The 11,500-nt window shown below is 46.2% G+C and overlaps 1 protein-coding gene across 1 annotated transcript; it reads left to right on the forward strand.

Moving 5' to 3' along the window:
• The first annotated feature begins 466 nt into the window (after nucleotides 1-466).
• LOC134348729 (E3 ubiquitin-protein ligase SIAH2-like) lies at nucleotides 467-2,336 on the forward strand. Its single transcript, XM_063052534.1, has 2 exons — nucleotides 467-589; nucleotides 906-2,336. The coding sequence occupies exons 1-2, from the start codon at nucleotides 467-469 to the stop codon at nucleotides 1,446-1,448; spliced, it is 666 nt and encodes a 221-aa protein (XP_062908604.1). The 3' UTR covers nucleotides 1,449-2,336.
• The last annotated feature ends 9,164 nt before the right edge of the window (nucleotides 2,337-11,500 follow it).

An 11,500-nucleotide genomic window follows, 5' to 3' on the forward strand; every position in this document is an offset into this window, starting at 1 on the left:
CTTTATAGCAATGTATGCAGTATATCCCTGCTATTGGTTATCCATCTGCTACATTTTAGACGTGACAGGTTACATTGTGATTCTGTAGTGGAAGATATAATGAGAACACGAATAAAAATCACTTCCCAACTGTGGAAATTGATATTCATTGTAAATTGCAGCCTTTGATAGCAATGAACCTGAAATTTTCAAACATATGCTCGGGTTTTTAAAGGCATATTCTTGACAGATGTGAATCTTTTTAATATATATAATTTAATGGCATCCCTGCACGCTGCATATTGCACAACCTGAGCCAACCCTCGATGTTAATGCCATGCGTTTGTGCGTTTGTACCTTTGCTCATCCCCTTTGTCGTTGGAAGGATGTTGGAGGAGGTTCAGGGAACTAATACTTGAAATGAATGATTGCCTTATGAGGCAAGGTTGGTGTTTAGAAGTGAGGTGGGGGTGGGTGCTTGAGCTGAATGTCGGAAAGCAGGATTGGTGTGGGCAGGTGCCTTGAAGACGATGCAGATGCTGGAATCTGGAGCAGTAAGCGATCTGCGGCAGGAACTCAGCCGGCCGAGCAGCTTGTGTGGGAGGAGAGGGTTTGTCGATGCTTTGGGTGCGGGGTCTTGTTTCTGAAATGTCGACAGTTCCTTTCCTCCTGCGGATGCTGCTCGACCGGCTGGGTTCCTCCGCCACATGGACAGGACCTGATGCCTTCCAAGGATACGTTGGACCAACGTGCCTGATCCCACGCTGTGTGAAAGTGGTTAGATAACCCAGTTCCAGCATCTGCTCTCGGGTGAGACAGTCTTGCTGTTTGTCGCTGTCGCTGACTGTCTATGACAATGACCATCTGAATGTTAACTGGGGCTCTCCCGTGTTTTCTTTTCCCCTTCATTTTGCCGCTCTGCCCAGCACCTGCCGACTCGAAACCCGCTGTCTCTGCACCGCGAGGCGGTGCCCAGCACCGAGGACTTCTCCGAGAAACGCCTGCTGGCCTGTCCGTGCCCCAGAGCGCGCTGCGGATGGGAGGGTCCCCTGAGCGCCCTCCTGCTGCACCTGACCACCAGCCACCGTGGTGTTGCCAGGCTGCAGGGAGAGAGCGTGGTGTTCCTGGCCTCCGGCGTCCACCTCCCGGGCTCGGCAAGCTGGGTGACGGTGCAGTCCTGCCTCGGACACCACTTTGTGCTGGTGCTGGAGAAGGAGGAGCGGCGACAGCGGTTCCTGGCCTTTGTGTTGCTGCTCGGCACGTCCAGACAAGCGGAGGGCTTCTCCTATCGGCTCCTGCTGAACGGTCACCGCCGGAGACTCGCGTGGGAGGCCACTCCGCGAGGCGTGGCAGAGGGACCCGCCTCGATCAGCACCAGCACCGACAGCCTGGTCTTTGACACAGTGATGGCCCAAACGTTTGCAACTAATGGAAGCCTTGCCATCAACGTGACCATATCCTCCTGCTGATAGCAGGAACCGCCTCAGTTCCTATTTCAGATGTTTTTGAAAGCAAATATTTTATACCTAGCCCGTGAGCTTACTGAAGTTTTTTATGGATCAATTTTCGTCTCCCCTCCCCTGGAACAAAAGTGTTTCAGCTTTCCGGCTCCAGCATGGGCACTGTGAACGTTTTTTTAACCTCCTCCTGCAAGTCGGTGGTCTGCAGCACGGACGTCCGCAGAATGAAGAACAACTCAAGCTGAGAACTGTGACCTGGTAGTAAGATGTGGTTGTCTTACAAAGTTACTGTAAGTACCAGCACTTTGTAACTGGTCATTTGGATGTGGGTAAGACTGACTCGGGGGACCATCTGCTGTTGATCCCTAACTGCTCCCAATCCGAGAAGCTTGCTGGGTGTAGCGTTGTACAGCGCAGAAACAGGCCCTTCAACCTACCGTGACTGTTGAACCCCTCTGTTCTAATTCCATCTCGGTGCGTTAGTGCCGTAACCCGCAATCCCTTGCTAACTGAAGTGCTCCTCTGGGCGTTTCTTCAATGTGTGACAGTAGTGCCTCCACCTCCGACATATTCCACAGTCCTCCCGCTCTGGGTGGAGGACAGAAATCCTCCTCCATCTCCTCGAGACCTCCCAATTCTTACCTTAAACCTACGCCCACTTGTCTTAGTCAACCACACCATGGGAAAAGGATCTGACTATCTACCACCCTCGTAATTTTGTACGCCCCTCTCAGGATATCCCTCAACCTCCTCCACTCCAAAGGAAACAAAACCAACCTATCCAATCTCTCCTGACTACCAAAGTACCGCAACCCAGGCAACATCTTGGAGAATCTTCTCTGCACCCTCTCCAGCATCTCCTTCCTGTGGTTACGGACAAAACACCTCAATGGGGCATTTAGGCCAAACAGGATAAGGAGGACAGACCTTCTCCTCTGAAGGATCCTGGTGAACTAGGCGGGTTTTTGTGACAGTACAGTACTTTTCAGTCTTTTGTTTTATTTAATTATCTAGATTTAAATTCCTCAACAGCTTGGGTGGTGGTCAGACTCCCATCTTCCTGGGTCAATGGTCCAAGCCACTGTGTCAGTTCCAGCTTCAACACCAGAGCCCAGGTATATTCTCAGATACCACCCCACCCAAAGGAGAGTAGCAGGCACATCCCTCCAGCAAGGTCGTTAAAGAGAAGTGGGATGCTAGGCTGTAGCTGACTCTTCTTTGTGGATGGGACAGAGGAATGAACCTTGACTGGCCAATGGTGGATCATTTCATTTCTATCTGTCTCACAGCTCTCCCAACCTACAATTCCACCAAGAGGCAGGAGGTATGAAAACTGAAAACTAAAAATACAGATGCTGGGAACTCCAGCAACACACAGAAAATGCCAGAGGAACGCAGCAGGCCAGGCTACATCTATGGATAAGAATAAACAGTTGACATTTCAGGCCGAGACCCTTCTTCAGGACTGAGAAGGAAGGGGGAAAGGTGTCAGAATAAAAAGGTGGGGGGGGAGGGGAAGGAGGCTAGCTGGAAGGTGATAGGTGAAGCCAGGTGAGTGGGAAAGGTCAAGAGCTGGAGAATGAGGAATCTGATAGGACAGGAGAGTGGACGATGGGAGAAGAAGGAGGAGGGGACATAGGGAAAATAATAAGCAGGTGAGAAGAAGTAAAATGTCAGAGTGGGGAATATAGGAAGGTGAGGGAAAGGAATTTGTTTACTGGAAGGAGAAATCGATGTTCAAGCCATCAGGTTGAAGGTCACCCAGATGAAATATAAGGTGTTACCTCTCCACTCTTGGGGATGGCCTAATCTTGGCTGTGCACCGACACATCGAAATGGGAATTAAAATATTTGGCCATCAGGAAGCCCTGCTTGTGGCGGATGGAGAAGAGGTGTTCAACGAAGTGGCCCCCTAATTTACGACAGTTCTTACCAATGTAGCACCGGACACAATAGACAACCCCAGAAGATTCACAGGTGAAGTGTTGCCTCGCCTGGAAGGAGTATTTGAGGCCCTGAATGGAGGTGAGGGAGGAGGTATATGGGCAGGTGTAGCACTGCAGCCACTTTTGGGGCTAGGTGCCTGGAGGGAGATTAGTGGGGAGGGACGAATAAACAAGGGAATTGTGGAGGCAGCGATCCCCGCTGAAAGCAGAAAGGCGGGGATGGAAGTAAAGATATGTTTAGTTATAGGATCCGTTTGGAGATGGCAGAAGTTGTGGAGGAACTAAAAATGCAGATGCTGTGAATCTGAAATAAAAAATGGAAAATACTCAGCAGGTCAGGCAGCATATTTGGAGCGAGAAACAGTTAATGCTGAGGTTCGAGACCTGTCAGGGAAGAGTTATAAAGAAAGCTGCTGTTCACTATCACCTGTCCCACAGGATCATCTGTTGGCATAATAAAGCAAGTATGAATGCTGAGTCAGTGAGTAATCAGTGTGACTAAATACTGGTTGTACGTTCTGGGCAACAGTTTCACTGCTTCTCAGAGTTGCATTTATGGTTTTGTTCATGAGAAATCTTCCTTGCTACCAATTGTAGCACTTGTCAGCTTTCTTTCATGTGGGGCACTTAGTAAACGGAGATAAAGAGGGAATTTGGTCAGTGAGCCCAGGTGGGACAACTTAATGCTTGCTGCAACTGGTATTTGGTTTTGGGGGGATTCGCAAAGACAGAAACTTTCAACATAAAGAAAAGGAGATTTTTTTGCACTGGAACTTTGAATATGAGGAACTTAAACTGATTGTATTGGCTTAAAAAAGAATAGATTATAAAAGGATGTTGTTCATGATGAGTACCTGTAGTTTGGAAGAAGATTAGTGTTGGACCTGTGCAACTGCATATCAATTAAAAGAAAAGTGCGCACACATGGAGAGGGAGGTTTTAACTAGTGTAGTGTTATCAGTCTGTGTGTAGTGCCAAGGGGAGTTATTGCCCTAAAAGATATAGATCCATACATTACACTTCCTCCCCCTTTAGATTAATTAACATAAAATGGTGTATGTAACAAAACTTTCAATTTCCCTTCAAGCCATAATTCAAATAAAAATGCTTTCACAGTAAAAGTCCATAACTAACTTCACTATACTAAAGATTCAGTCTTGTGGGTGGTGCTCTGTTTCTTTCAGGATCGTGCCTTTGGACCTGTGGAGTGACATCAGGTTTGGCAGGTGTCTTGTCAAAGACAACTTTCTCTGCTGCAGGTGTCACGCTGCTGTTAATGATATGTTCATCACTGAGCAGTAGGTCCGGTGGATGCAGTCGACTCGGGTATGTTCTTCAGCTGAGCATCCAGTATCTGGTCCACATGGCATCTCCATATCTGATCTCCAACATCCACTGTGTACATCAGTGGTCTAGTTCTTGTAGCGATCCTGCTGGGTGTCCACTTGTCTTCTCAGTAATCACTGGCTGGGACTACCTGTCTGACCTTGAAGCTGATCCATTTTTCATAGTGTGTGACGAAACAGCTTCAAGGCCCCATCACGTGCCAGTCTGATGGCCAGGGATGGGCCCTAATGGGTGGGCAGTTCATCAGGTGTTGTTGGTCTTTGTTTCCTTGAATGATCTTTCACATCTTCCTGACCATTCCCACTTTGCTCCTGTCTGTAACAGTGCATTCGATGGGTGCAGCACTGTAACAATGTTTGGGAGAAACATTGTAGAAAATGATGGTAGTAGTTTACAAGGCCCAGGTATGACCTGAGTTGTGACACATTTTCAGGTTTGGGTGCCTGTAGCACTGCTTCAATCTTCTCTTGTGATTTATGTAAGCTATGCTTGTCAATCTCATATTCACAATATGAGATTTCCATATAACCATTTAACAGTTACAGCACAGAAACAGGCCATCTCGGCCCTTCTAGTCCATGCCGAACTCTTACTCCCACCTCAGCATTCTTGAAAAACTCGCATTTCTTTGCCCTCTCTTTGCGTACAGACCACACTCACTCAACCTGGTAAGCACTTTACCAAGGTCCTGGAGGTGCTCCTCATCATTCTTGCCAGTCACAATGATGTCATCAAGGTAACATTGTGTTCCTGGGGTACCTTGGAGCACTTGGTCCATTGCTCTTTGCCAAGTCGCTGGAGCTGATGGGACACCAAAGACAAGGCGATTATACTGGAACAGTCCCTTGTGAGTGTTATTGTGAGGAGCTTCCTGCTTGACTGCTCCATCTCCGTTTGCTGACAGGCTTGTGACAAGTCAATCTTTGAAAACCTCTCCCTGCCTGCCAAAGATGCCAAAATGTCTTCTATTCATGGCAGGGGATACTGCACCATATGCAGCACAGGGCTGATACTCACGTTGAAGTCCCCACTAATGCGAATAGTTCTGACCTTCCCTTCCTTGATCACCAGGACAATGGCCGTGGTTCAATTGCTCCACTCAGCCTAGGAGAGAATTCCAGACCCCTCCAACCTCTGCAGTTCAGCATCCACTTTAGGACGTAGTGTGTAAGGCACTGGAGCGATATGTGGAATCTTGTTGTTGTTGTTTCATCCGGATCAATTCAGGTCTTCATGCCTTTGAGTTTACTAATCCCCTTTTCAAACACCTTCTCATTAGCATTAAGCAGCTGTGCCAGTCTCTGGTTAGTGCTACCACTTGGGCTGCCGTTGTCTGTTGATGACACACTGAGAACTTTGACTGCCAGTCTAGTTGGATTTTCCTCAACCATTCATGTCCAAAAAGTGCTGGCCCTCCACTTTTCAATACGAACAGTTCTAACTGTTGTGCTTGGCTTCTATACATCACATTCGCTTTCAGTTTGCCTTTGGGAGACATCTTTTTCACTGGTGTCGTTCTTTAGCAGCAATGAGATCTTTTCTACTAGTAGCTTAGAATACAGTATTTTGTAGTCAGCCTCTGAAATTATAGACAAAGCTCACCCTGTATCCAGCTCCATTTTCAGTGTTACACCAGACACATCTATAGTGATCATTATGATTTTGTGAACTGCTTCAGTTATACTATGTAGTTCCAGGCATGACAGCTCACCTTTGTCAGACACTATGTTGTCTGATTCTGTTTCACGTTCAGTCCCTTCATGCATTTGCTTGGTTTTGTGTTTGAAACTTTTCACTCTGTGTGGTGTTTCTCTTTTGGTTGTGATTTTTGTCTGACTTGCACACTGTCTTATCCATAACACCTGCAAATGTTTTCTTTGAACCAACAGTCATTTGCAACATGGGAGGATTTGCCACATCGGTAACATTTTTGGCTTTTTACACCATTCATGGACATTTTGTGCATTTCACATTCTAAACTCCTTTTCTGTAGTTCTCCACTGCAGTCTCTAACAATGGTCAATGCCCATTCTAAGGTTAGGTCTCTTTCTGACAGTAGCCTCTTTTGAGTTCTTGGACAATGCATGCCACATACAAACCTGTCCCTTAATGCATCAGAAAGTCCATCTCTAAAGTCCCAGTACCTGTATTGTGAAAGTTTGTGCTGTTCTGCAATGTACTTAGAAATCCTTTCATCCTTTGGATCCTTTTGTTAAATCAAAATCGTCTCAGTTATTACCAGCAGTTTAGGGCTCAAGTGAGTTTGTAAAATTGTAACAATTTAATCAAACTTGATTGCTGGCTTTTCAGAGTTACTAAGTTGTGTAAGACCCATTATGCTAAGAAGCGTGGCGACTTTCTTTTCCTCATCCACGTTGTTCATCTTGCGATACACTTTAACCCACTCTATACACGATTCCTAGTCCTCATTAGCACTATCAAATTCATCAATTTTCCTGACTAAGGCATGTTATTTTCACTTTAACTTTGTAGTTGTGTGTCTTTCACTGTGTACTATACAGTTACTCGCACATCCCTTTGATAGCATCCATGACAGTCTACTCTATACTGTTTAACTCTTTCCTCTCACCGTCTCTCTCCAAAGTCTGCCGTCCCATTGCTGATATTCGCTGACATTCGGGCTCATACTTGTTGCCAATTTGTTGTTTGTGCAACTACATACCAATTAAAATAAAAGCACGCACATGAGGGGGTGGGGGGAGAGAGAGAGACAGCACTGTACTTGTGTAGACAACTGATCAATGCGCATGGTTAAGTTATCAGTCCCATGAGTAGTGCTAAGGGGGGGGGGCATTGCTCTAATAGAAAAAGATCCACACATTACAGTGGAGTTAAAGGCTCTGCTGCCACTGATGAATGGGGATGTGGGAGGGGGAGGAATAGGAAACCATTCTGTAGCGGTGAGGAATGCACAGAGGAGGTACAGGAATGGAGCAGAGTAACAGGTGGTAACTGGAACTTGGATGGTGATGTTTATGGAGGGACAGAGAGGATGGAGTTGAGCTGCAATAACTCTTGTCTGATAACATGGTCTTTGTGATGTAGAAGATAGGACTGGGCTCAGGATGTCAGAGTACCCAGTGAGAGTTGGGTTGAGGAGAAAGCATGGTCAGTGGCGAAAGGGCCAGAACAGAAACCATTGTCTCTATTCTTCTGCCAACAGGAGGGAGCAGGGGTTCATCAAGAACATGATAGGAACATACAAGTTAGGAGCAAGCAAAGGCCACTCAGTCCTCTGTTTGCTTTACCGTTTAATACAACACAGCACACCTGACTCTAACCTCAGCCTTAAAAATATTCAATGACCGTCTACTTCCATTGACATTTAAGGGAGAGAGTCAAGAAGATATACAGCCTTCCAGGATATATACACTCAGTGCTCACTTTATAGATAGCTGTCCACCTGCTCGTTAATGCAAATATCTAATCTACCAATCATATGGCAGCAACTCAATGCATAAAAACATGCAGACATTAATAGGTAGAAGAAATGGTGATCTAAGTGACTTTGACCATGGAATGATTATTGGTGGTGTTGGACAGGGTGGTTTGAGTATCTCAGAAACTGCTGATCTTTTGGGATTTTCACACAGTCTCTAGGAGTTTACACAGAATGGTACAAAAAAGCATCCAGTGAGTTGCATTTCTGAGGGTTAAAACACCTTGTTAATGAGAGAGATCAGAGGAGAATGGCCAGACTGGTTCCGTTGAGAAAAAGGCAACAGTAACTCAAATAACCACTTATTACAACAGTGGTGTGCAGAAGAGCATCTCTGGACACATAACATGTCAAACCTTGAAGTGGATGGGCTACAGCAGCAGAAGATCATGGACATATACGCAGTGGCTCACTTATTAGGTACAGGACATACCTTGTAAAGTGACCACTGAATGTATCATCTAGATTAAATGGGCAATGTTTTAATTTGAGCAGTGATCCCACAGGAAGAAACATCTTTTCTATCTCTACCTCAGCAAAACCCCTTAGAATCAAATCTCAATCAAATCATCTCACAATTTTAAACTCCAGCCTTTATAAGCCTACCCTGTCCAACCTTGCTTTATTAGGCAGTCACTCATTCTAAGGCATCCATTAGTCTCATGAAACCATGGATTTGCACCTTGGAAGGTTTCCAGGGCACGGGCCTGGGCAAGGTTGTATGGAAGACCGGCAGTTGCCCATGCTGCAAGTCTCCCCTCTCCACGCCACCGATGTTGTCCAAGGGAAGGGCATTAGGACCCATACAGCTTGGCACCAGTGTCATCGCAGAGCAATGTGTGGTTAAGTACCTTGCTCAAGGACACAACACGCTGCCTCAGCCAAGGCTCAAACTAGCGATCTTCAGATCACTAGATGAACGCCTTAACCACTTGGCCATGCGCCAACACAATTCAACACAAGTATTAGTCTAGTAAAAATTCCCTGAACATTCCCTAACTTTTTTCCCAGTTTTGCAGATGTGGTCTCTCACCGGTACCCTATATAACTGAAGCACAACCTGACTATTTTTGCTTTGGCTTTTCCTAACAATACACAATAACACCCTGTTGATTTTCTGATTTATTGCAGTACTGTACCAGCATACTAGACTGACAGACAGCAACTTGACAAGCAAGTGGTGCTAGAGAGGAAAGACACCCCATGTATGGACTACGGTCCTAATTAGCAGCGTGTTCTAAATACTGGCTCAGCCAGCACTGTAACTTCAAACCTATGTCCTATTCTTAAAATCAGCTGTGTTGGTTATTAACACAAATGGCACATTTCACTACCTGTTTCAAAGTACACATGACAAATAAACTTAAATCCTGTCTCCCATTCCCACACCTCCCCCTACATTACCTCTTCCCCTGTAACTGCCAAGCGGAAAATGAACCTCAGGGTTGAAATGGGAACCTATGCATACTTCTACTTTTGAACTTTGACGAACTTTACTAAGTTCCTCAGCCTCCTGGTGCTTGTCATTGGCCTAGTACTGTTTCGTGCTGGCAGTGAAACCGTGGGCTCCGTCACACTGGTGCTGAAGGTCTCCGGATATCCCGTTGTTGGTGGTCAACAGGCTGCACCAGATGTATCTGTGTGACTCAGTGATGGCGTTGGCGCTGATTTCCTGCCAGTGGTGATCCTGTTACCTGGCACCGGTTAGAGCATTCAGCAGCAGAACCAAGGTCCACAGCCTGCAGGCATTTGCTTTTCCACCCCCCCGGAGGCAGCATTCCCAGCTGTCACTGGCTTGTTCATCGAAGCATCGGATAAAAGTGACTTCACCTCAACGTGTATGTGTCAAACGCTGCTCTGACTGTCAGTCACAGTCATACAGCACAGAAATGGGCCTCAGATTCCCAACTAAACTCATCTAATTTGCCCACATCTCTTGAAACATTTCCTATCCCTGTACCCACCCAAATGCCTTTTAAGTATTGTTAGTGTACTTGTACATGTTGGCAACCTGTGGCCTGTGCAGCAAGGGCTTTAACAAGTGTGAAAGCGAAGCCAACTATGCACAGATAGAAAGAGCTATTCACCAGCACATATGCATGCAAGAGGTTCAATTAGTTTATCTTTTGAAGTGGAGGGAGAGGGATTTATATGTATATTGTGCTCTGAAGGTCGCTAGTTCGAGCCTCAGCTGTGGCAGCATGTTTGTGTCCTTGAGCAAGGCACTTAACCACACATTGCTCTAGTGTCTGTGCGAGGAATGGTGCCCCACACAGACTTCAAATCTGCGCCTTGTAAGGCATGAAAAAGCCTGACACAGGTCTCTCATGGTCTGAGTCAACATTCCCTCCCTCCTTTCTCCCCCCCCAGGTCTCAAATCACTGAATGACTCTTCCATGAGGATACAGCACATGTTGATAGGCTGCAGAAATATGTGAAGATGACCTACCTACACACCCACCTGGAAAATATGTTTTCCTGATGTGTTGTTTTCAGCAAGAAAGTTAAAGAGTGACCACAAACGATTAACATTGATATACAGGCCTATGTCAACGTGATTGTCATCTCCATCCCACCCCAAGATTAAGACAGCAACACACACACACAAAATGCTGGTGAATGCCTGGCCTCATGGGAGAGTCATTCAGTGATTTGAGACCAGTGGGGAGGGGGGAGGGAACATCGACTCAGACCATGAGAGGCCTGCTTCGGGCATTTTCATGCCTTACAAGGCGCAGATTGGAAGTCTGTGTGGGGCGCCACTAGACACTAGAGTGGTAAGTGCCTTGCTTAAGGATACAAACATGCTGCCACAGCTGAGGCTTGAACTAGTGACCTTCAGATCAGTAGATGAACGACTTAACCATTTGGCCACGTGCCCAACAAATAAGCCAATGGTTTATATATATATTTATATATATCCCTCTCCCTCCACTTCAAAAGATATACTACTTGAACTAGGCCAGGCGTTCACCAGCACTTTTTGTGTGTGTGGCTTGAATTTCCAGCACCTGCAGATTTCTTCGTGTTGCGAGATGAAGACAGCAGGAGGATCAGATGAAGCATTGAAAGTACTGAAAGGGACAGTACAGACGACTGCTTCTGGACAGGCAGAAACGCTTACACCACACCACACACGCCCTTCCTCCTCGAGCTGAAGCTATGCTGTAAACCAACAATGTTTTCACCCACGCAAGCCTATGTCTTCATTAAGAACAAACACAGCGTTTACAGAGGCCTGAAGAAAAGCCCGAGAGGCTTAATGTGTACAGAATTCTATTCTTTATTTGTTGTTGAATCTCCCCAAG

This window comes from Mobula hypostoma, chromosome 6 (genome assembly GCF_963921235.1).
Source record: "Mobula hypostoma chromosome 6, sMobHyp1.1, whole genome shotgun sequence".
Taxonomy (NCBI): domain Eukaryota; kingdom Metazoa; phylum Chordata; class Chondrichthyes; order Myliobatiformes; family Myliobatidae; genus Mobula; species Mobula hypostoma.

What these genes read in the sequence shown, in the direction of transcription:
- LOC134348729 (XM_063052534.1), top strand. Translation starts at nt 467, where the DNA reads ATGTCGGAAAGCAGGATTGGTGTGGGCAGGTGCCTTGAAGACGATGCA. An exon ending in AGCTTGTGTGGGAGGAGAGG is followed by an intron (nt 590 to 905) that starts GTTTGTCGATGC and finishes CGCTCTGCCCAG; the next exon opens with CACCTGCCGACTCGAAACCC.